A 25814-nucleotide genomic window follows, 5' to 3' on the forward strand; every position below is an offset into this window, starting at 1 on the left:
GTCATCTCTGCAATTTGGTGCTAGTAGTATAAAACACTTTCTTATGTATATGTTGATACATGCATGCATTTTCTCTCTCTCTCTCTGAGGGATATATATTATATAGGAAAAATCTGAATGATACAAAAAAAAAAAACAATCTTGTGAATGACTTGTATTTATTTTAAGTGTCTGAACAAATGTACACCCATCAGTCCATTGGATGTGGTCTTTTCATAGAGATAAATGCTGTATATCAATGTAAATACTCACATTTCATCATGCTCTTTTGCTATTTAGGTGGGCACACACACATACAAAAACAGCTCAACTGTTGGAAGAGTAAGCGATCGTTACAATTGTATGTCTTTGACGATAGACTTTACAATCCAAACTGTAAACAAAGAAACATCCTAGACTCAAACACAAGGAAATGTCCTCGATGTTGGAAGAATGAAGACTTAGGACACCTTTTGCAAGCCATTTGTGCACAATAAAATACAAAAGAAAATATCAAATAACATTTAAAATATATTTTATATTTCAAGATCTATATACAAATTCTCATTATCACTGGTGAACCAGAAAGAAAGACTGAATCTCTGAATATTTGATAACTACAATAGAAATTAGGTTGGCAAAAAAGAATTAAGGCAACCAAAATGCATGTGCTACACTTAACAAATGTATTGCTGCAGTAGTCCCTTTATTTTAGACACAACAGCAATATCAATAGCAACTGGCCACTGCACATGATAAGAATCAGTGTCGCACACCTCCATCGTAAAATGAGACTCGCTTATTCAAAACCACAAACACACTCGATGCATAGACACACACACATATTCTATACATTTGGATTTACAATTAAACGTTTTTAACAAATATTTCTGATAATGAAATGTTTAAGTTGTTTTAAAGACTTGGCTTCCCACACATTACGTTTGGTCCCATCTTTCAGTTTAACATGTCTTTAAATAACCAGGCCCTGATGACTTCGTACTGATTTTGGTGGGAAAATCCGTGGAACAAATTTAAACTATAACTTAATCGATAAATAAAACTGAGCCAAAACAAGAATAAAAACATCAGGGGAAGTCTAAAACATTGTTCTCTAAAAACTGTGTAGCATCCATTATCAGTCCTAATCTTTAAATAAATAAAATGAAATAATTAATTACGGGACTTTCTGAAACATTGAACACTATTGCTGGCTTAATATTTTTCTGATGAACCAATAAGCAGTCACAGAACAATGCTACCTGTTAACCAAGGCGTATTAACAACTTAACCTACAAGTCACCTACAAGTCCCCTAAATAGAATAAAAATAAAATAAAAAAAATAACCCACAGCCCACTCTTGAATCCAAGATCTCAAGTCAAATGCATTTTCACATTATGTAAATTAGACAATGAATGAAAAACTAAATAAAAGAACTATTAAATATCTTCATTATTACTCATAAATAAATCTGGTGTTTATGGAATGGGTGAAAGGACAATGAAAATTATGCTTAAGTTGCGAAATTATCCAACCAGTAAAGCTTCAGGACCTTATGATGAGAACGTCTGAAGAGTTCAAACCTTGTAGCTGCCCCTCTTTCCTGAGGTTTGATTACTGTGGGACACATTAAAAAGGAATGTTATGCAATTAAAATGCAAGGAATGATAGACAAAGGGCTGTCAGCATCAAGAATTATGAACCCAAGATGACAACGACACAGCACTTACTGTTTCACTCTCCTCTTCATCCTCTGCCAGGGTTTTAGGCCCTGAGCTGAAGTGCAGAGGAGAATATACCCAACTTTTGTCTTCTGGAGGCTGCTCTTACACAAGCCGGACAGTAGAGGGCGCCAGGAAGGGTGGAGATGCGCAAAGGCAGCCAGCAGAAACAAGCAGAGAGGAAGAAAGATAGAAAGACAGAAAGACAAGAGTGAGGAATATCTGAAATGCAGTGGTAATTAAGATAGTTAGAAAGAGAGAGACACTATTAAAATATTTGCTGTTAACGTTAATAACGCTGGAAAAGTCATAGATTGACATACAATGCAAATTTATCATAAAGGTATAATTTTTTAGCTACTGCTCAAAGATTAGAATCACAATTTTACGAATTTACAAAAGCTGTAATCTTGTGAGTAAAAAAAAAAAAAAGAGAAACTTTGAATACAAAGGAAGTGAAGAAAAAAAACATTACGAACTAATACATTTCGTAAAGACAACATAAAAAAACGGCATGTGTGACACATTTTAATAACCATATAAGGTATTTCCATGTGAAACGGGATAAACAATGAAAAATATTGCAGGGTGGGATTTAATGTTATCCATCAGGATTTTATTGGAAAGCAAGCATTGATATAATTGGCTACTATTATTTGTCCCCGCCCACACGGCCTTCGTTACATCATCAGAGAAGAAAAGTTGTTTCAGTTGTAGAGACATTTGTTATATTTTGATTAGACTATAAACTATTAAATCTCACATAATAAGACAAGTAACAGTGATTAAAAAATATTTAGTACATTTAACAAGAAGCTTGTTAATATGTATTACTTAATGTTTCCTGTCTTATAAATATTATGCTGTTGAGTATGAATCCAAAACTTTGTACAGTGTTAATTTAGAATAACTGAGATTTATTTTAGATATTGTTATTTTTTTATTAGTTTATATATATATATATATATATATATATATATATATATATATATATAGTTTTTCATAAAATGTTATTTAGATTTTAGCTATCCTACTACATCAAGTTGAAATAAATGAAAACGAGAAATATAGCCTTGGAAACTAGCTGAAAATTAAATGTTTCAATTATTTTATTAAAAGTATTTATTTATTTATTTTTATATAATTTTAGTTTAACAGTGTACTGTAATCTGAAGCTGACTTATATGGCTGTATATACTGAGCAGATGCGATTATTTACCTCAATTTCACAATTGTTTTGGTGGGCTCATCTGCATACATAAGTCTTAAAGGTACAGTAACAGTCAAAGGTTACAAAACAGCTAAATTAGTCTAGATATACAGGCTAACTCAGTGATCCTCAAATCTGGCTGGTGAGATCCACTTTCCTGCAGAGTGTAGCTCCAACCCTAATCCAACACACCTACCTGTGATTTTCTAATGATCCTGAGGACACTGATTAGCAAACTCAGGTGTGTTTGATTAGGGTTAGAGCTAAACTTTGCAGGAAAGTGGATCTCACAAGCCATATATGAGGATCACTGGGCTAAGATGTTCTAAATAACTACCTCTAGAACTAGTTTCAAGTGTTTCAGCTCTAAAACTTACAGCGTGCCGCCTTCTGTGTGTGACGGGCTGACAAACACAGACGCAGCCATCAGAGAACTTACAAGAGACATGGACAAACAGAGATGAAATGAAACAATGAAAGATGACAGAAAGGTAATGAAAAAGTCAAGGAGATGAAGTTCTGTTTAGCAGTTGATAAATGAAAAAAGGGCGTTAATGGATGAATAATTCAAAAGGTGCCGCTTGCGCATCTCTAGGCTCCTTTTCAGCACACAACCGACTTTAAGAGCATCAATGCGTCTAACAAATGATAATGATGGCCATTTCTCAGTTTTTCTCTGCTGTCCTCAGAGACATCCCTGTGGATGCACTGGCACGTCCATGTGTTTTGTCATTCATGGGTCAGAATGTGTCTATTGTACTGGTGTTATTAAAAATGAACACACATACAATGATATAGTAAGCATTTAGAAACAAACAAAAGGACTGGAACTTGATTTCAATGGGTCTTATTCTGTCATGCTGAAGATATAAATAAAGACCAGCGGAGCTCTTAGCACCCCGGCACACAAACACCCACCCACGTGCCAACAGAGACCCTCCGTGAGATTCTGTCTTACAAACACATCTCGTGCTGGAGACCGGAGACGTTTCCTTTTGTTACCAGAAATCCAACAATGGTCACATTAGCACTGTTTACTACTGGATGCATCTCGCAGTCTATAAAGGCCATACCATGCTTAAACTCACCCAAAAGTTTCATCAGATTCTTATCATAATTACTGCTGTGACATTATTTTCATGAGATTTTTTAATTTTTGAGATTTAAGATTCTTGTAACTGTAATTAAGTAAAAAAAATGTTTTATATATATATATATATATATATATATATATATATATATATATATATTAGGGGTGTAACGGTTCACAAAATTCACGGTTCGGTTCGATACGATACACTGATGTCACGGTTCGGTTCGGTTCGGTTCGATACGTTTTAGATACAGCAAAATGTAAAAACATCTCAACTTTTCAGAATGCCGCAAGCGCACCGCGGGTCATGTGACAAGAACCAACCAATCAGCTTCATCCTTTCCCGTAACAAGGTTGAGAGCTCAGCCAAGATGAAGGAACAGCTGATCGTAGTTGTATATGGATTGCAATTTTGAAATAAATTTAGTAGCAGAGCTACTGCAAGCGATTTTTAGAGCTGCAAATCCATTTATCCTTCGCTGAAATTTCCGCGTCTCATGGAGAGAGCACGTCATTGTTGCTTAGCAAAGACAGACGCCTCATGAGCGCTTCTGCCCGAGCGCTTTGGAAAGGAGGAGAAAGACGTGCTTAGCGTTTTCCACGCGTTTTTAGGAGCGATATGTTTCTAGTCTGTTAAACGCATTGGCTATTTTGCAACGAGCCTTCAGCGCGTACTGAGTGAGCGAGCGCCTGCTGAGTAGCCTAACATAAACATATAAGATGGTGTTTTTTTCTTCTTCGGGAGTGTCAGGGGCGTTGCCTGTTACGTTGTTTGGGTTATTGGGCTACCTTGTTGAACGCATATCATTATATTTCCATCTCTCTCTCTTTTTTTTTTTTTTCAAATATAATTAATTACTCCAACGAACCGTTCGGTATACATAATGCGTACCGCGTACCGAACCGAAAGCGTCGTACCGAACGGTTCAATACGAATACGCGTATCGTTACACCCCTAATATATATATATATATATATATATATATATATAGCAAAAACTAACATGATGTATACATACTTTACACTTTAAATAATATATTCTTGTTGCTTTTTGCATGACAGTAATGAGCATGTTAATGCGAATTGGGTGGAAAGTATTGTAATAAAAATAATGCAAAAACAGTTAAGGCTTCATTTTTCTTTATGCAATATACAGTTTCTTATTTCTATTTATTTGGAGAAATATGACCCGGGTATTTTTTTCAAGTAAAAATATATAAACATCCTTTAATCAAGATGCATTTAATTCAGAATAAATCATAGAACATGACATGAATTTTAAAGTTACAGCATTTAATTTTTTTAAAAATATATTTTAACTATTTTAACATAAAAAAATGTTGTTAGATTTATGCATTAAAAATTTTTAAAAAAATATTTGACAATGGGTTAAGAAAAATAAACTTAATCCAAGATTTATTCTTTTTATTCTCCCTTATTTATAACTAAGTTTTGAGTTTCAAGTAAATTTAGCATGTTTAAGAAAAAACTATTTTTTTATATGATTTCTTTTTTTTGGAAATGTAAAGACACATCTGATTATGTTCTTTTATGTTTTGACTTTGGGGGGTTCTTACTCTTCTCTGATGCAGTTTTCTATTTAAAAACCACACAAAATTATTAAAAACAACACATATTTAATTCAGAGGAGTGGATGGCTTACAAAATAAATGTCTGTAATTGGCACATCATCATCCTCGTCCACAGAGGCACGGCTTGTACATCCCGAGGCCTGACTGCCGCCGTCAGACTCTACCACTATCCTGGGGCTCGCCGGGACGGAGGAGGATGAGGCTTCTAGAAAAGTCTCTGCAGCTTCACTTAACGTGGAAGAGAAAAATAAAATAAACAATTTAGCTATTTTCTGGGAATAAACCATCAAAATTCACTGAATGGCTTCAAAAAATGTGGAATATAGAGTCTAGATTTTATAAATCACATTTTTGACAGCCTATGGTCACTATATTCTTCTGTAGTATGCAGTGCTATTTTAGTTTTAATTTTAGACATTTATTTTTTGTCATTAATATTTTGAATTAACTTATATTTGTATATTTTTAGTTGCCATTTAAATTTTTTCTTACATTTTAATATTAATATTTCTACATATCTTTAATTTATTTTTATTTCAGTTTCGTTTCTGTTTAGTCTTCAGTTTTTTTTTAAGTTTCTCAGTTATTATTTAATTTTTTAAGCTTTTCATCTAATATATAAATGTTTACGTTATTTTATTTATTTTTACGGAGCCCCACACATGACATGCAAGAAAAAATAAATAAATTGTGTGCACGATTTACTAATTCATTCCCTCAATGTACTAAAACTTGCACATGATAACTATTGCATTCCCTCGATTTACTATTGGAACGAATTAGTAAATCGTGCGCATTATTTATAAATTGAGTAAACGAAAGAGGAAATCAAGGGAATGCAATAGTAATCGTGTGCATGTTTTAATACATTGAAGGAACGAATTAGTAAATCGTGCACACGATTTAGTCTTCTGTTTTTTCCTGCATGTCATGTGGGCTCTATATTTTAGCTCAATCAATTTCCGAAAAACATAGAATTGACTAGTTTTAGTTTTATTTAGAGGTATACTTTGTATGGAAGTGTGCAGCATGAATGTTCTTCAAAATGTCTTCAAAGCTTTCAAAAGTCATATTGATTTGCAGTAAAATGAGGATGAATAAATAATAAATATTTTCTAAATTACATAATAAGTAAATATTATTTTAATAAAGAAGGAATTAATAAATTGAACTATATTTTCATGTTATATTACTATTTATTGTAGAAATAATATTTTTGAGGCGTACTGCCACTGGTCCTGACTAACACAAAAACATTTGGGTACTTATTGCAAGTGTGATTAAGCACTTCCTGCTTGGTAATGTTCCTCTGTGGCAGTTGCCATAGTGTTGTTTTCCCATCACTATAAGGAGCTTCCTTAGGTGAGTTCAGCTGAATGGAGCATGTCTTATTCCTCATTCCTACTGCTCTTGACTCAAGCAACAAAGCAATTAAAGCATCACCCTAAATTTCATGACACTTCAAGACTTTCTTTTCAACATGTCAAACAAAAGCTGTCTTTCATAAATAAATATGAAATATTATATGCAAGCAGATTCTCAGTTTTGAGTGCGTACCTGATCTCCGGCGATACCTGGGGAGCCGCGAGGGTGGGTTCGCTGTTGTACCTTCCCTCCACTTCCACCTCCACTGTGATGGTCTGCTGGTCCTCATCCTGCATTCTACAACAACACCAGCAGAGGGCTCAATCCAACCACATGAGCAACATCATTAAAGGAACGAATCGTTTTTCTTCCATTAAGCCCAAGAGAGGAATAAAACATTGTAAAGTCTGCTAAGGAAACAAACAGTCACAAAACCGACTTCAGAAGACTTGGATGCAGACTACAGGATAAAAACTAGGATAGCAGAATAGTCTCTGTTTGACTTACGTTTCTTCATGGCTGGACTGGGTGTGTCTCCTGTAAGGAAGAGAACGGGGTTTATTGTACCTGCTATGGCTGAGATGCTGAAATATTACAGAGCGACAGACGGGGTGTTACCTGTAGCGCGGGTGTTCGGAGGTGTCCGATGGGGAGCGTTCTGGGATGGACAGGGAGGTGGTGGAGGAAAGTGTGGTGGCGATGGAGGCTGTAGTGGCCTCCTCGAATGAAGGAGGGGTGCAGGGAAGCAAATCCGTCCGACCTGAAACTGGGCCGAATTAAAAAAATGTGCCTAAAGTCATTAAGTCCCCATGTTTTTGTCTTAATTTTCTACTGTTACCATCATCTTCCAGTGTGGGGAAGCTACGGGTTCCTCTCAGGTCGTAGATGTTTTCGTCTCTTACAAATGGCAGCTGGCTGGATGACCAGGCTGCTCCGGGACCGCTGTATTTGGATGCTGCCAGACCCCCACGACCCCTCTTTGACGGAGAGGATTTCAGTGCTGAAAGAAAAAGGTTTACAAATGTACTCAATTGATGAATATCCATATTACTTACTGTACATTAAAATGCTCTAATGCCTAAATTAATTTGTAACATTTAAAATGTTTAATTTTAGTGTTAAGCATTTTATTCTTCATTTATTTGGACCCAATAGTGTAGAATTTTATGAGGAGCCATTTATCGGTTATCGGTTTTTAAAAGTATACAGTAAAATATTTATTGTATCAGACAAAACTTCAATTTTAAAACAGGTTTAATATCATAAACACAAATAAAGCATTTAATTTCATTCATTAGCAGGGTTAAGGTTAGGATCTTCCTAAAAACTTGTAAACACTGTTGCTTTAATTTTACTTTCAAAAAAATATCAACTGTAGTATGATAGCCACTAGATAATAACTAACTTGTCTTTTAATTTGGTGCCATAAGTGGCACTTAAATTTTAGATGTTATTTTTAATATACCTTTTTATTTTCATAGAGTTGCACAATACATCAACACTTTATCAGTTATGTGCTGATATTACTGATACATAAAATTGGTCAATACCAGATATTTACTTGTAAATGCACATTTTATCTTTTTGTATTACCTTTTCCATTATCTAATGTATATGTTTAGTATATATATCTTTAATTTCATTAAAGTTAATCTTTAAAAACACTAATGATTTTGTCTATTTGACAGCTCATGTTCACTTAAAAGGTTATGAATGAGATTTTATTTGTAGATTTTCAGCTTTATATTTAGTCTTAGTAATTTTGTTGTGCTTTTGTTAGCTTTCAATATTTTTTAGTTATAGAAATGATAGCATTTCATAATATAATTTTCTAACTGTTAAATGTAATCTTTAGCAAATTGTACAGCATAACTATCGGTTGAATAGCCATTCATGAACATCCATTTTCCTACTGTACGTTAAAATGATGTGATGCCTACATTCATTTGTAGCATTTAATATAATTAATTTTAGTGTTAAGCATTTTATTTTCAATTTATTTGGACCAAATACTGTAGAATTTTATCAAGAGGCATTTATCGGTTATCGGTTTTTAAAAGAAATTTTTATCGGTATCAGACACAACTTTAATATCAGTGCATTGCTATTACTTTATCAGTAATTTATAATCTATGAAATTGACTAATGTAAATTAAACTCAGAATCAGTTCACTCACAGGAAGTCTTTCTGAATACAGTAGTGCTCATGAACCTGAAGAACCTGTCTGCATAGAAAGACGGTCTGTGAACAGACACTGTGTCCTGTAGAGTGAAAGTGAGACAGAATAAGTGAACCGTCAGAATCAATCTGAAAAGTTACAGCACATTCTGACTTATTCCCGTTGACAAAATTAAAAAATAACAGTTTGTTCAATACTAATAATTTTCATGGAGGCTTAAATCATGATTCTGTGGTAATCTGTGCTAGAACTTCTGTGATAGAGTTTGAATAGCATTGAACCTGTCACATTTGTTTACATTAAGCATGTAAATCATACAAAAACATGCTTTCATGTACAATATATTGTAAACATATGCTTGACTGGAGTGCCAAAGTACAAACTAAATTAATATTTTCCCATTTCTCATGTCAGTTTACAGTTTAACATACATTATTCCCGGAATCAACCAGTCAGCCTTTAGGTAATATATATCTGTCACCACCTCCAGCTGATGTGATCAAGATCCACCAGCTCTAGGTCAATAAATAACGTAATTAGCATGCAAATGAACCATGAGCCATTTCTCAGTATGGCGTAGACTGAAGCGTCACAGGCAGGGTTGGAGAAATCTCCTTTATTCACTGCTGAACTGAGAGTAAAAATGAATGTGTGAGTGGGACATGCATGTGCACATCTTATCCAGCAATAGCACAATTAGCACATCCTCTGAGAAAAAAACGGGCCCAAATTAGTGCATTTCACAAGAATTTCCCCCAAAACCCCATTACTGTCACCAAACCCCATTAATGCTAATGTACTGCAGCAGATCATGCTTTATTAATATGAAAATGAAGGAAGTAGGTCGAATTATAGTGGAGGTCAAAGACCACCGAGTCTGAAATGAAGCGTCTTGCAAGGAACGATGGTTTTGATGTATTTCAAAAGGTCTATTCTAGATGATTAATTAAATTCCAATTAAATTCAATGTACTTATTACCCCATCATGGACTAGAGCCTTCCACGTATGCTCCAATTTCTTTATTAGCCTAAACAGAAAAAAAAATGAAAAAAAGTCATTCCATGGTGCTTCCAAATCATACTGGCAGCAATGAATCACTCACTTCAAGATGTAAATTGTTAGTGACATGAGTCAGAGAGATTGACGCAAGCACCTGTAAGACTGCAAGATGTCGATTATTCCAATGTAGAGTAACAGACGCTCTCCTTTTCCATTGACTGCAGGAATCCCACCCATCCTGAAAGGCAAAAACCAAAAGCAAGTAAATAACTATGAAAGCTTTTTTTAAGAAATAAAAAAAAATAAATAATTTAAAGTATAAACCTTGCTAAATACTCAAATGAAACATGTATCTATAACTTTGGGAACAAAAATGCAACAGTGCTGAAGTGTATAAAAATACAAAAAAAAAAAAATACAAAAAATGCTAATAAACATGAAATGGGGGAAAAAAGATAAAAAGGAAGAAAGGAATATACAAAACCAAAAACACAAACACAACAAATCATGTCTGTTCACTTCTAAAAATCTGTATTCATATAAATATAAAATAAAATAAAATCAAACAAAATTAAATAAAAATAAGATGAATAAGAACAAAACAGAAAACAGAAAAAGTTCACCTCTAATTTTGTTTTGTTTTGTTCAGTCAACTTCAATTTGTTGTTGCAGGTTTTTACTTGTATAATGTGACACATTTCTAGAAGAACCAGGATCTCTAAAATGATCTCTAACACTTTATTTTATTCAGATTTTATAAAGATCACAAACACAAATTCAAGGAAAAAACACGTTATAGCATGTTAATTTTGTCTCCCAAAATTAGTTAAATCTTCAAAAATAAATTATAAAGTCTAATTAGAAACAAATAAAATAAAAAAGTAAACAGAATAAAAATACAAAACAAAGCAAAACAATATTTAAAAAAACGTTTCTTTTCAGTTCTAAAAAAGTTAGTCAACGAGAATTTGTTGTTTGAAATCCTTTAGCTTCCATAGCATTCATTTTCAGATGAAACGGTATCTAACAGGACAGAACTTAAATATTATCAGACTTTATAAAGATTACAAACACAAATTCAGATTTTACAAAAGAAAAAAAAAGTATCAAAATAGCATAGAATTCCATAAATCGGTTGTAGCCAATTTCATGAAGAAAAATCGGACAAAATTTGTCATTGTATCCCTGTTACCTCATCATATTTTTTGATGCATCTGAAAATGTGCCACATATCTGTTTAAATATCCTTTATAAGTGTCAAAACGTTGACTAATTTCGGCCACTCACGTGTCCTCAGTGTCAATCTCTTCTCCATAGGCCGACGCTCCCTGTATGGACTCCATGGCAGTGGAGTAGAGTGCTTTCTGTGCCAGCGGCCTCTTTTCATCAATGCTGCCCTGAGATCCCTCCATCTGCTGCTCTTTCTCCGCCTGATCGATGTTGTGTACTCCCAGCAGCAAACTATAATCCATAATCTTAAAACTTTCCAAGACCTAAACCCAAAAAACACATCAATATTTGTTCTGAATGGCATGTCCACTCTAGACAGCAGCACACTGTGGAAAACTTACCAAACAGTCTCTCTGTAACGTCTTGACCAGGGCACTGTACGTGTCTGTATCCAGCATGAGACCGTCTGGTATGTCCTGCATGAAATCAAGATCTTTGAAAGTGGGCTTCGCCTTTTCCCGCTCTTTTTTAGAGGCCCGTCGCTTGTAGGTGGATCCCTTCAGGTCGTATTTGAGGTGCATGCGCACCACCCTGGGCAAAACATTGTTCATGACCACCATTCGAATGTTCTTCCCACCCGATTGTATGCAGTACAGCCCGAAGAACTTGGGCAATAAGGTGCGAGGATTCTGATTCAAGTTCTGCAGCAAAAAAACATGAAAAAAAAAGTCATCTATGCTTGATATACATCTGTGGAAGAACGCGTGCATGCTTTGTGAAATGTATTTATTCTATAAAAGTATAATTCACATTAAAATTACATATCTGCCATCATTTATTCACCCGATATTGAAATTCTGTGTGCCAAAAATTTGTTGTGCCAGGTTTGATCAAATTGCAATTTAAGCTTAAATTTGTGAGAATACAAATGAAAGTAAATTTGAGACTTTTTAAGACGAAGTAAAGAAAATGTAAAAAATTCTTTATGAACTGAAGACTTTCAGCTCTGATATAACACCTTTTATGGCTTAATTTGTGGAAGGAAACCCCTGACAAGAGATATTTAGCAAACTTTTCAGCCTTTTCTAATTAATAAATTTTTTTAAAGAAATATTTCACCCCCCCAAAATTTTTTTATGTCATTATTTAATCATTTTTATTAACATTTTATACACTAAAATGTATTGCGACAAGTTTGAGTAACTTGCAACTCGAGTCTGAATATGTTAAGATAAAAATTAGAAATTCATCAAATAATTTTTTTCCTCACACAAAAATTACTTTTATTTAGCCTTTTTGACATTTTTGGAATCTTGATGGCATCCACATATTGAAAAGTCCAGCGTGAATATTCTTCAATACATCTCCTTTTGTGTTCTACAGAAAAATTAAATTAAAACAGTGGAACAGTATGTTGATGAATAATTGATGGCAAAATTTTTTCAATGAACTGCTGTTCAAAATATTGCAATGCACATCTGTTTATCGTTACAAAATCCCATTAACAGTAAAAAGTTTTTATATAGCATGCAAATCACACTTTTGTTAATCCAAATATATTAAAAGCATTTATGCATTAAATTGAAGTAGAAGTTTTTTGTTATTTTTTCGCATTCCAGATACAAAACTCTCAATTTCAGCCCCCAAAAACATCTCTCTTAAGTCAGTGACATTAATTTTGCCAGCTAATGTTCCAGAGCATAATAAAACAAGTAGATTCCAATTAGTTTAAAGTTTAAATCCTATTAAAAAAATCACCACACAAAGGCAAAGCAATGAAGCGGATATCCAACCTAGAAAAGCTTTGTGAAAACCATCACCTTCGCATAGGTGACATGTTCTACAAGATCTGATCAAAGAAGAGAAACAGAATGAGGAAAAGCCAGACAGTAATAAAGACAGTTTCTGTAGACCAAGAACTGGCCAAGGTCAGCATTGTTGCTAAACAACAACTGATCCGTCACCATTCATGGGCTCATTAGCTCCAGATGAATGGACTGAACAAGTCAAGCTAGTCGCTGGTTAGACTTTGCTGACTCTGAGAACCCATTTAGGCATCATCTACACAAAAAAAACTCACATTCTCTTGGAAACCAAACCCTTTTGTACTTTTACTGTGGACTGAAATGGTCCACTGGAGACCGAAAGCTGGAACGAGCATGGCTTACATGCTAATTGTGTAATTTTGCTTTGTTATTGAGTTAAATAGTAGACATATCGCCTCAGGGGAGAAATTATTTCAAAATAGCTTGTTGGGTAATCAGCAATGTTGTTGTTTCACCAGACGGTTGATTTGTGACAGCATGTAATAATAGGCTGAGAAATATGTTTCTCAAAAATTACAGAATATTAAACAGAGCAACATAATCAATGTATTTTATCTTAGTTTAAATCTTATTGTAGCTGAAAAACTCTGCATCAGTGATACATCGATATATCAGACTGATAAACAAATATATATATATATATATATATATATATATATATATATATATATATATATATATATATGGCTTTAAACACACACACACACACACACACACACACACACACACATACATATACATACATTAAATAATCAAATTGTGTTAGGCTATAACTCATTTTCTATCATTACAATGTGTTATATCATGCAGGATACAGTATCATGTTTATACAGGGTTCCTACAGGTTTCTTCAAGTTAAATTCAAGTCTTTTAAAGACCTTTTTAAGTCGATTTATATAAAAAATTAATACCTATTTCACGTCCCTATCAGCAAAGAAAAACAAAATCCTTGAACTTGTTTTCATTTATTTTTCAAATGTGGAATGGGTAAAAGATAAGCCAAGCAGGTGTGAAAAATAAAAACATTTCAGTAGGCCACAAGACAGTCTGCTGAACAATGTTATGTTGTTTTTTAATATTAGCTAGCTACTTATTCCATGCTGGGAATATGGGGAACTGAGAGACCCCTGAACAATAAACATCGAAAATTAGAACTCAACAATACATTAAATTAAGAAACACAGTCAACTCCTTAGCTCTTCACTCAGGGTAGCAATCTCTTTATCAAGGACAGCCAGTTCCGTCAACTTTTTAGCGATGTCAGAGTCAGGGAACATGCATTTGAAAAGCTCTGAGATACCCTCATTTCCATTGTAGGACTGATGTTTAACGATTGTGTTAAGAGTCTACAACACCTTGGCTTTCATTGTTGGCATGGACCCAAAAGCTGTGTGCAGATCCACTTTAGTTGCGGGGGCCGTTCACATATCGCGTCTTTTGCGCGCTCAAGTTCGTTATTTCCAATGTAGGCGCGCAGTATGCGCGTTCATAATGGAAGCGACGCGGTCGCGACGCCCACGCACGGTAATCGAGTAAAAAAATCTCAACTTTTCAGAGAGCCGCAAGCGCACCGCAGGTCATGTGACTTGGATGACTTGGCATGAGAATCTAATGCCTTCATTCCCCTTTGTACCTAGCTGATTCTTTTTGTGCACATGGTGCAAAAAGCCTCAAAAACGTTGCTGTCCACAGGTTTTAACCAATGATGAAAATAGTTTTTATCCAGCCACGCTTCATTAAATGTACATTTCCCGATAACCTCAGAATGAAATTTGTAACGTTAGCTAGCTAACGTAAAAACAAACGTTAAAAATATAACGGCGTCAGTCCTTTCCTGTGGAATGCTGAGATTTTATTTTATTTTTCGCGCTTCTCTTTTGCTTGTTGCTGGAGGTTTGTCTTGTGTGTTTTGTTGCAGTCTATGGTTGTGGTGCTGTAGCACGTGATCTTCATTTACTGAAACCATCACATGTTTGCAGTATTTTGTACTGTGACCCAGGGCTGTGTTGCGTTCTCAATTACTGGTTCCGCCACTCTTTATTTATACTATGTCATTTAATCAAAATAATCGTGGTTGACAAATGAAACTTTTGAGGAAAATTACAATACATAGAAGTTACATACAGCACAATTTTTAAGACCCAGACATCAAAATTCAAGACTTTTTTAAGTCTTTTTAAGGTATTATTTCCAAATTAATAAATTCAATGTTTTTAAGGCTTTTTAAGACCCCGCGGGAACCCTGTTATAAGCATCATATTAACTATCAGATAATCTACACTCTAGATATTATATGAGACACTGAAAACCAATATCGGTTGGCCATTTCAAAAATATATCTTAATATATTCAAATTGTGTCTGATAGCAGTAAACCGATAATTATTTTCACGCTCTGGCCAATAATCAATAATTTGTTAAATACATTACTTAAATAAAACAGTGCTAAAAATGTAAAAACAATTCTTTTGAATAAAACATTTAATAAATTCTAATATCGGTCAATGACTGTTATGGTACCGATATATTGTTTCTCAAAAAGTAACAAAAAATCAACATAACTTATGCATTTACTGTGAAATTACTGTAGCTCACAAATATAAATAGTAGAGATCTGTATCAGTAATACACCAAAAAATACTGGCCATGCATATAATCAGCCGATATTTGGCCATAAATATTAGTTCACCATTGTGTCAGTTCCGAAGTACATTAAATATAGTGTAAAAATAAGTGTTTTAGCAATTTTATCTATGCTATATATTGTTTCATATACTTAAACTATCATATCACGAAGCATTTATTTTCCTGATATCTAGATAGGTATCGGATGTTGAAAATACACATTCGCTTCAAATATGAACCAATAATAAAATTTTGATCATTAATTATTGTTATTTGTTCTTGCCAACAGTCGATAATTTATTGTCTGAATTAATAAATGATAAAACACTAAATATTAGAATGTTGCCTGATAAATTCTAATATCAGTCAAAAACCGATATGGTCAAATATAAAATTTCTTAAAAAGTAACAAAATAACATAAACTGCATATTTAAAGTGAAATTTTTGTAGCTGAAAAATGTAAAGATTTACGATTGGTGATACAACAATAAATACTCCCCTGGCAGATAATCGGCTGATATTTGGCCATAAATATTAGTCCACCATTGTGTCAGTTGTAAAATTAATTTAATATTGTCTAAAATAAGCATTTCACTTTTATATAGGCTACATATTGTTACTATATTATGCATTATATTATGTGTTTCATAATATATGTGCCTTGCTCAATGTCCAATATCGGCATTGGGCATTGAAATCTATAATTGTTGACTACTAATATGAAATGCATCAGTCAAAGTACAGCAACTCACCATGTAATATCCAGGAAGAAGCTTCTGCAAAAACTCTGCCTCCTTGTGCATGACTGTCTTGATGATGAACTCATCGTCCTTGGTGACATAGAAGACTGAACCACTGGCTCCCGGATTGGACAACTCGATCAGTGGTTCATTACAGAGCGAATACTAAAGACGAACACAAACATAAACAATGTCAATGAATTACGTTAGTCCTGAATAAATACAGGCATTTATTATAAAATCCAGCCTTTAGCTTATATTTCTCACCAAATAGTCATCCGGCCGTATCCCGAAGAGCTCTCTGAAGTAACGGAAGGCGACAGGAGCGTAGGTTTTGAAACGGAAGTCTGGGAAATGATGGGCTGGTGTCAAGTTGCTCCCTTCACTGGAAGAACAAAGAGAAGAGAAGATTTATTGCATGTGAAATTCTACATCCACCCTCAACCCCAGAAAGATAGCACACCTGGGGAAGAAAATGCTCTCCACCACATAGAAATCCTGCATGAGGACGTCCCGCTCAGGCTTGGAACTCAAGTTGCCAACTGTGTAGCCAATCCCTAGCTGAATGGCCCCCTTGAGTGCTGAAGATGTGGTCTAAAGAGAATATATAAGATGTGTAACATTGATATGAAGGATGTGAGTCACATAAATATTAACCCTAAACCCAGAGATTTTTCTTCTTCATTTTCGATGTTTTGATGTCACCTAGGTGTCACGTTTCTGCTGAGCTTATAAGCATTATTACACTTCTGGATGATACAGATAAACCAAATAAATAATTTGCATATTTTTATTACATATCCAGTTATTTTCTATATTTTATTAAGTAACTAAAATAATCCGAATGGAATCAAATCTAGAAAAAGCTGCTGGAATTGAACAGGCACAATGCACCTTCTTATATGTGGTTTCTCCAGAAGCATCCACACCTCTGTGTCCAATCTTCTTCCCATGGGCCGGCTGGCCTGAAGATGAAGGCATCTGGTGTAAAGAGTGAAAATATGAGACACCACCAAACTGCAATCCCTCCATAAACAGGTTCACTTGCAGTCTGACAATAGAGATTCTTGATGTGTGGTAAAGGAACCTACCTCTGTTATGAAAGCCTTTTTCGATGTAGAATCTAGGAAAGAAAAAGAACAGTGAATATTCACAACAATATCCGAATAAAAGAATAAGATAATACCATTTGCAAAATGAAAGCACTGACTGTCAGCCCGAAAGATATGAAACCAAATCAGATTTGTATGAAATATGAACAGAGCCTATGTATAACCAGACTCCAAGAGTAAATGGATCAGACTGAATCAGCCGACTTCATTATTCAGCCTCCATTTATTCCATCGCCGCCCCTGAAGCATCAGCAGCAGCTGTCAACAGTGACTGGGACATTTGTTCACAAAGATGGTTTGATAAAAATACACCATGTGAAGATGATGGCTGGATTCCTTTAGCTGTTTCCATGGCATCCCAATCAAGGTCAACAAGCTTTCCCTGAAATTGCATATGCATGTGACATCAACAGACACATGCTGCTCTAAACAGGCCACTGGCCGTTGGACAGAGCAGCTTATAGCCATGCAGTGAGAAAACATCTGCAAAACTCCAGCTAAAGTCTCACCCTCATGTCTTTTCTAAACTTCTTTGACATTTGTTAGTAGAACAGAGAAGAAGACATTCTGAGAAATGTGCCAGTTGCTTGTTTCCTTTATTCCAACACATGGCTTACGAGCTACCAGTAGCCTGATTGGAGGTAGCTCGCCAAGATGTACTTTTCATCCAATCCGAGTGAGCTAATATAGACAGATATCCCCCTAATGTAAATTAATTATGTTTTGACATACCGACAGTGAGGTTATATTAATTATCCTATTTCATATTTTAATTATCATGAAACCAATATTTGATTGATATTAATAACCCCTTAACTGTCACTCACGTTTTTGAAGATAGACTTGAATGTGCATGATACAAACCTACATTTTTGTAATTCATGACTGAAAACATTTTGTAACATGATATTGATGTACCATTTACATGGTAATGCAATGTTTGATTTTAAAATGGGTTTTAAAGGATGAATTTTGACATTTTAAGTTTTCAGTTGATATATAACTTCTGATGATTTCTAAAATGTGATAGAGAAAAAGCCAAGGTCAAAACTCATGTTATAATGTAGATTTTTGAGTGTGCACTCTTTTGATAAATTAATCTATTACTTTTCCTACATCATTTTTAACAAAAAAAAAACATTGGTAAAATATATATTTGGGAGTCTTAGACCTTTGCAACGATATATAGTTTGTCAAGATTAGATTAGATTTGATTGTAATATAGTGAAGCAAACGTAAAAAAAGTTATTTGTGGATTAATGCTTATTGGAGAAACGAACCTTTGCAAACAATTCAGTTCAGTTTGGTGAACTGGTTCAAGAAGAACCGGTTAAATTGAATGATTCATTCGTGAACCAGACATTGTAACACTGCAGTGTTGTGAAGGCTCATAACAGACCCGGAAGAGAAGACAATGCTGAATAAAGTCGTAATTTTTGTTATTTTTGGACCAAAATGAATTTTCGATGCTTAAACAAATTCTAACTGACCCTCTGATGTCACATGGACTACTTTGATGATGTTTCCCCTTTCCTTTCTGGACATGGACAGTATACCGTACACACATTTTCAAGGGAGTGACAGAAAGCTCTCGGACTAAATCTAAAATATCTTAAACTTTGTTCCGAAGATGAACGGAGGTCTCACGGGTTTGGAATGACATGAGGTAATGACAATGAGTCATTAATGAAATTATTTTCATTTTTGGGTGAACTAACCCTTTAATGACTCTGATCTAGTCACTACAATTATATATTAATTGCAGGGGAGAATCTTAACATCTACCCTAAGGATATTAGTTTGTGATTTTGAACAAATAATTCGTTTGAGTCAGATCTTTAATAAAGCATTTGAAACCACCCTGAATGATCTGTTCACAAATTAGACTCAATCAGTTCTTGTCTCACTGACTCAATAATACAGTTGAAATGATTACCAGGTACAGGTAGGGGAAGATTATAATAATAATGAATAATAATTCCTTACATTTAAAAAGCACTTTTCTGGGCGCTCAAAGCGCTTTACATTGAAGGGGGGTATCTCTTCATCCACCACCAGTGTGCAGCATCCAGCTGGATGATACAACGGCAGCCATAGTGCATCAGAACGTCTGTTCACCAATGATAGGTCTGACTTCAGTTCAAGCTAGAGCACAAACATGCTGCAGGATTTCTGTGATGGTCCTCAATGCAGAGCACAAGATCCAGGGGGTGTGGTTGGATCCAGATCCAATTCCTCCCTCCTAACATATACCTAAACCTACCCGTCTCCACCCCCTGAAACCTAAACCCACCCATCTCCACTCCAAAACCTACCAATCTTCATCCCCTAGACCACGCCCCCGGATCCTGTGTTCTGCAATGTGGGGCTACTGCAGTGAGGGAAGTCTGTTTTTTTATTATATTTGTACAGAAGAAATATAATCAGCATCTGAGCATATGCACTAACCACTAAGCTACGTCTTTGATGCACAAAATGTATCAGTTAAAACTAAAGTCAATGTTCAAAAAATGATTTTGAACAGAAATCAGTTCAAGCATCTGGTAAACTGTGTTAAACAGAGTTGATGATAATATCATTCATAGCTACAGTATTAGCTTAAATTAACCTAAATTCTCTGGAAATCTACTGAATTACTTAAGGCTAAACTTAAAATAATATTTTTATTCTATTATGAGATGATGTTCAACTTGCGTCAAGCCATATTGAACTCGACAACTTCTACAACACAGGTTACAGCTTCAGGGAATCCCATACATTGGTTTATTAGTGGCGGCCCGCCACAATATCAACACTGACTGCCACAAATAGATTTTTTCCAAAAGGCTTTGAGTTCGTTGAATAAACATAGCTCTGCACATTTAAAAATCAAAACACAGCATGGGTGTTTTAATACGAATCTATCATTTTGAAGGGAACCAACTGTCTTCACAAAAGCCTGATAAAAAGCACAGTGCTGCTTTGAATGCAGCCATTACTGGGGAAACCGCTATTTCTGCCACTCTTAAAGCACCCCCTGCTGGCAGAGAATGCATTTGCAATTTCATCTGTTGTTTTAAATTTACATTATACACACATATATTTTTCCCCAGGGAAAGTGCTGCCACATATTGAGTGTAAGTCTGTGGGAAACACTGATTATAACATCTCCAGTACAAAGCGGCTTTGATTTCCAGACCTTCTGCCGTCAGTCTGAAGGTCTGGAAATGTGAGACTAGAGTTTGTTTGGAAGCAGATCAAGATCATCCTTTTCAGGGATCTCGGTCTACTTGTTTGGTGTGCACCAGGGTTCAGATGGTAGCGTTCACACTTATTCAGATGAACCCCACTAACAGAGCAGTCACAAATTAGTTTGTTTTTAATCTAACCAAACCTGCCAAGTGTGAACATAAGAGAGATTTGGGCCAGAAAGAAACCATCAAGTAACCATACGGAAAACCGTAGAAACCATGCAACAATGTGCTAAAAACACATTTTCTTCATAAACAATGTTTGGAGAGGATGCCTTGAACACAAATGCCGAATGTCTCCCAGAACCTTGGTCTTGTCTGCAGGCTGGCCTATAAAAAGCTCTGTCCTCTTCAGGGCATAAGCGAGGGGGCAAGGAATACAGAGAGACGCCATTATGCAATTCTTGCTTGTTTTCCATTTACCACCAGAGCTTGAAAATTCCCAGCAGTCCGAGCTGTTAGAATAACATGAGTTAAGGAAATAGGAGTGCAGACCTGGTCTGTTTTGCAAAGAGATATCAGAAAACACAACACTATACGGCTTTGAGTATCGCCTATGGTTTGATTATATATGCATCTCATGGGATGTTATTTGTATAAACAGAGAAAGCCAAGTATGGATTTCACAGATGCTTTAATAGTGTACGTTTGACAATCATGAAGTGGGTGCTTTAGACGGTCCATTTAGCGGTAACAGCCTCAAAATTGATTTATAATTAATTTACGATAAAGATTTTTCCTTTCTCTGCATTTATCGGTTCAGTGATGTTCTTAATGAGCCATGCGAGATGGCCACTGAACAGAACAGTAACAGAGATTTATCAGTCAGATGGGGAGAAATGACAGCAATAACTGTATTACCATGTGAAAAAAAGTATTACTCATATTTAAAGCTTTGAACAAATCTCTTACTGTAAGTTTAAAACTCTAATGTATCTACATTTTTATTTTTAATGTTAGAGCATTAATTTGAATGTGCAAGGCTTCTGATGTAAGTTCATTTACAGTAGCTGGAAAAATCTGTCTATAATGGCAATTGGTGCTGCAAACAGATATTTGTTGCTATATTATTTTAATCTGCAAATTATAAAACTGGAAGGAAACACTCTGACGCCAATTAACACGCAACAAAATTTCAAAACAAGCTAATCTTGTTTGAGTTAAATTTTGGGTTAAGAAGACATGAACATAAACTACGTCAGAAACAAATTTTCTTGCATGCGACTGAATGAAAAAGTGATTTATTAATAAATTACAGTTTCTTTTTTTTTACATAAATTAAATTTGCAACTTGCGAAAATATTTGTACCCCTAGTTACCACCCAAAACATCCTTAGCAACTACACAGTAGTATCCCAGCAATGTGACAGTGAGTTTTGCAGGTGGATGTATAATATATAACTATTTTATCGATTATCAGCTGATAATAGAGATTTCTTTTTTAGAAATGTATCAGTCAGTTCTGAATTTTCAACTGTGCGTTAATTCCCCAGTTTTGACATTTAGATTACCTTCGCCATCTTCTAACTCTCACTCACACAGTGAATCTTTAAAAACACTAATAAATGTAAAAATTATTTTGACATTTGCGTCATGTGCGAACATAAACACCGCTAAAGAACTCTTCAAAACCTGTGACTCCCCAAAATTGAATCTAATTTCATCAACAGAAAAACAAGGGTGGATGAGTGCATCCAAACGTTACTCCCGGTGTGAAAATGACTCACAGACCACCGTGAGACACGTGTCATGTGATTGCGTGCTCAACAGTCACCATGTTTTCCCACACAGATCTACACGAAAGATGCCGGGGAGCAAACCAATGAAAACAGGAGGACACCGAGGCAGGAGGCGCCAGCACCAGGGGAATTCAGGGAGTGAACTGTCCCTGTTTGGATGCAGTTTTAGTGATTAAAAAGTAGACAATGAGACTGGTGCATAAGACAGTATGTGACATTTACTACGAGCCAATTGTGTTGACATTTACATCTTTGAAAAACAGAAACCACAATGCTGTTCGCAAAGCTTCCACGCATACGCAAAAGAACAAATCTAGTCAACAATGAGCTGTAGAAAGGTCGATCTCAAGCACATACTGAACACAGGCACTTTATGTAGTGGATCACATTTTGTGCTCAATATGATTCATAGAGTGGGTTAACAAATATGATATGACAATGATTCTGTATAATCACCCAAGAATACTAACTTTTTTTTGTCAGGGTCATGGTTTTATGTTCAAACCAGAGTACAAACGGATTATTTGAAACATAGCTATCTTTCCTTCTCGGGTTTCCAGATTGATGGTGATTTTTGATGGTCATCGGCATATTGTGTATGTGAATGTGATTGACACCACACACAGATACGTGATGTATTAACAGCAGGAAAAAAACGCAAATGTATATATCATTGGTAATCTGTTGTGGTTCAAAATCAAGTTTTTTTGGATTATCAGTTTTGGGCTTTTAATATAAAGTGAAAAAAGTGAGTGAGTGAAGTGACATTCGGCCAAGTATTTAATCTGCATTTAACCCATCCGAAATGCACACACACACAGAGCAGTGAGCACACACCCGGAGCAGTGGGCAGCCATTTTTGCTGCGGCGCCCGTGGAGCAGTTGGGGGTTCGATGCCTTGCTCAAGGGCACCTAAGGCGTGGTATTAAAGGTGGAGAGAGAACTGTACATGCACTCCCTCCACCCACAATTCCGTCCGGCCCGAGACTAGAACTCACAACCCTTCGATTGGGAGTCCAACCCTCTAACCATTAGGCCACGACTTCCCTTAGCTAAAAAAAATGGCTTTATAAAAAAATGGCTTTACTTTAAGTCTTTAAGTATAATGCATTACAAGTGTACAAGTTTGCATCTGTTGTATGTTATAATGCATTCATCTTTCTAAAGTCGTAAGAATAAATATATATGTATTATAATGTGCTATAACAGAGGTTGCAATTATTCATGAGATTATATAATGCATTATAAGGTGCATAATTAATGCTTTAAAATACTTTAATAATGCTTTATATATAATGTAATATGTTTTACCCAACAAGTTTATGATGTAAATTAACAAGAAATATTTAAGATTCTGCACCACCACCAACAAAAAAATCTGAACTCAAACAATTTTTCTTAATTCTTAAATATTAGTTATTATAAAATTTAATACAATTATGTTTTATCATTATTAACAATTATAAATAATAATAAAAAACATGTATATTTATTATTAAATTATGATATCAAATTAAGGCCAGGTTGTGGAGAGATACTTTTCATTATATTATATTATATTAAATATATGTTCTGTTATTATAATGTCTAAAATAACAAAATACAAAATAGAAGTAAAATAAAGAACTGCAAAATAGCAACTAACCAAGGTATTACGTTCACTGTATTACCACGGCCCTATTTTTCTAAAAGTCATATTAATTAAGACATAATGAGCAGTAAATGTATGGTGTTTGAATATTACAAATATTCAAAACAAAGAGAACTTGCACCATACATGTATAATGTTAAGGTCCTATTTGACTGATCTAAGAAATCCTTCAGAAATCAAAACATTATTGTAATATTAAATTAAATTAAATAAAATGTATGCATTTAGCAGATGCTTTATTCAAAGCGATTCAGGCATGTTTTACCTAACATAGTAATGACATAAAATGTCATCTAACATCATTCTTAATGCATTCAATTTTGTAAATGCTAAACATTTGATGCCATTTATGCTAAACAAACGTTCAGCCCATTTCTGACCCCCCCCCCCCCCCCCCCCCCCCATCCCATCTGTCATCTGCCCAGTGTCCCTGCTATACTGAAGGCTAGCGAGCTGAATCTGGTTTTAACCTGGTTGTCATTCCATCCACCTGACAACATGGCCATAAACTGTCCCTGGAGCACGTGAACCCTAATAATCAGATGCTTGTATGATAAATCACATGCATCAGTGTCCCTTATCCATGCATAAATGCTAGTTTTGCTAGCTCTATCCATGTGAATCCCAACCACCTAGGAATCAAGCAGATGAGATTTCATGAACCGATGTCTTTCCTAACCCGTGTTTCAGATCAAACCCCAAGCTGCTAGTTACCCGAGTCCATGTCATCCTCCGTGGCCGCGTCCTCGGAAGCTGCTTCCCCGGATAACAGACTCCCATCCCCGGCCTCAGACAGGCTGGCCGCCGCGTCAGCCGCCGCTTCCATTAAGTAACCCGGGAAGAATCCTCCGACAGACAGACACCGCTTTTATTAAAAAGAAACACCGCTTTTCCTCTTAGTCTCTATGGATGTGATTAGCTAAAAAAAACAAGGTGAGAGACTGACGACTACCCCTTTGGGTCGTGGTCCTCCTTCTCTCCTCTCTCTGAGTCTGAGCTGTCATATGCACAGGCTAGTGAGGTTCGAATCGTGGATGATTCGTTCGTTTGAAGAGATTGAATTGAACTGATTCACTTGGAGAGTCACGAATAATTTTGAAATGGTTTTGCGGTTTGTTTGTCAGAAGAATTAGGAATTTCACTAAGGTTTGTGCATTTTCTCTTTGAATTAATACAACAACTTGGTACTTAGGAATTAGTTAAGCAGGAAATTAAGAGATATTCTGAAAGCGTTTTACAATATCTTCAGGATTTATATATGTATTTATTGGAGTTGTAGCGTAACTGCAACAGAAGTGGTATTTAGGCGAAAACTATATTTTTACAATGAACAAACAACAGCTTTGACACAGTATCGAATTTAATCAAATCAGTGTTGAACAGCGAGCTTTTTCTTTCATTAGGAAAACGACTTTCAAAACAATTGACCGTTTCAACTGATTCATTGAACCGAAACGAGTGAATCGATTCGTCAAGCTGAAACGTACTTCCAAACGGGAGCTGCTGCTGCTCTCTGTTGGTGAATCTTCATTAATGCACATAGGAAAAAAGGCTTAACGCTTATATTATACACGATGTA

General features: G+C 35.2%; 1 protein-coding gene across 2 annotated transcripts; it reads right to left on the reverse strand.

The window, feature by feature from the left end:
• Positions 1-141: 141 nt before the first annotated feature.
• Positions 142-25279, reverse strand: LOC113064880 (phosphatidylinositol 4-phosphate 5-kinase type-1 gamma-like). 2 transcript variants are annotated; one of them, XM_026235869.1, is made up of 18 exons: positions 24950-25279; positions 17595-17626; positions 17398-17484; positions 16967-17097; positions 16771-16888; positions 16516-16668; positions 11714-12013; positions 11430-11635; positions 10297-10380; positions 10122-10170; positions 9140-9224; positions 7801-7962; positions 7581-7728; positions 7470-7499; positions 7155-7259; positions 5669-5825; positions 1712-1801; positions 142-1598 (listed from the first exon to the last, which is right to left on the reverse strand). In XM_026235869.1, the coding sequence occupies exons 1-18, from the start codon at positions 25059-25061 to the stop codon at positions 1596-1598; spliced, it is 2052 nt and encodes a 683-aa protein (XP_026091654.1). In that variant the 5' UTR covers positions 25062-25279; the 3' UTR covers positions 142-1595. The 2 variants fall into 2 exon arrangements, with proteins under 2 accessions (XP_026091654.1, XP_026091655.1); XM_026235870.1 differs by having other exon boundaries at positions 7581-7722; positions 24950-25276.
• Positions 25280-25814: the final 535 nt, after the last annotated feature.

This window comes from Carassius auratus, chromosome 47 (assembly GCF_003368295.1).
Source record: "Carassius auratus strain Wakin chromosome 47, ASM336829v1, whole genome shotgun sequence".
Taxonomy (NCBI): domain Eukaryota; kingdom Metazoa; phylum Chordata; class Actinopteri; order Cypriniformes; family Cyprinidae; genus Carassius; species Carassius auratus.

Bases quoted from the DNA above. Each gene is read 5' to 3' on its own strand.
- LOC113064880 (XM_026235869.1), bottom strand. From the start codon at position 25,061: ATGGAAGCGGCGGCTGACGCGGCGGCCAGCCTGTCTGAGGCCGGGGAT. The intron at 17,098-17,397 runs GTGCATTGTGCC...TATTCTCTTTAG, and splicing joins GAGAAACCACATATAAGAAG to ACCACATCTTCAGCACTCAA. The intron at 16,669-16,770 runs GTGAGAAATATA...GTTCGTCTTTAG, and splicing joins TACGGCCGGATGACTATTTG to TATTCGCTCTGTAATGAACC.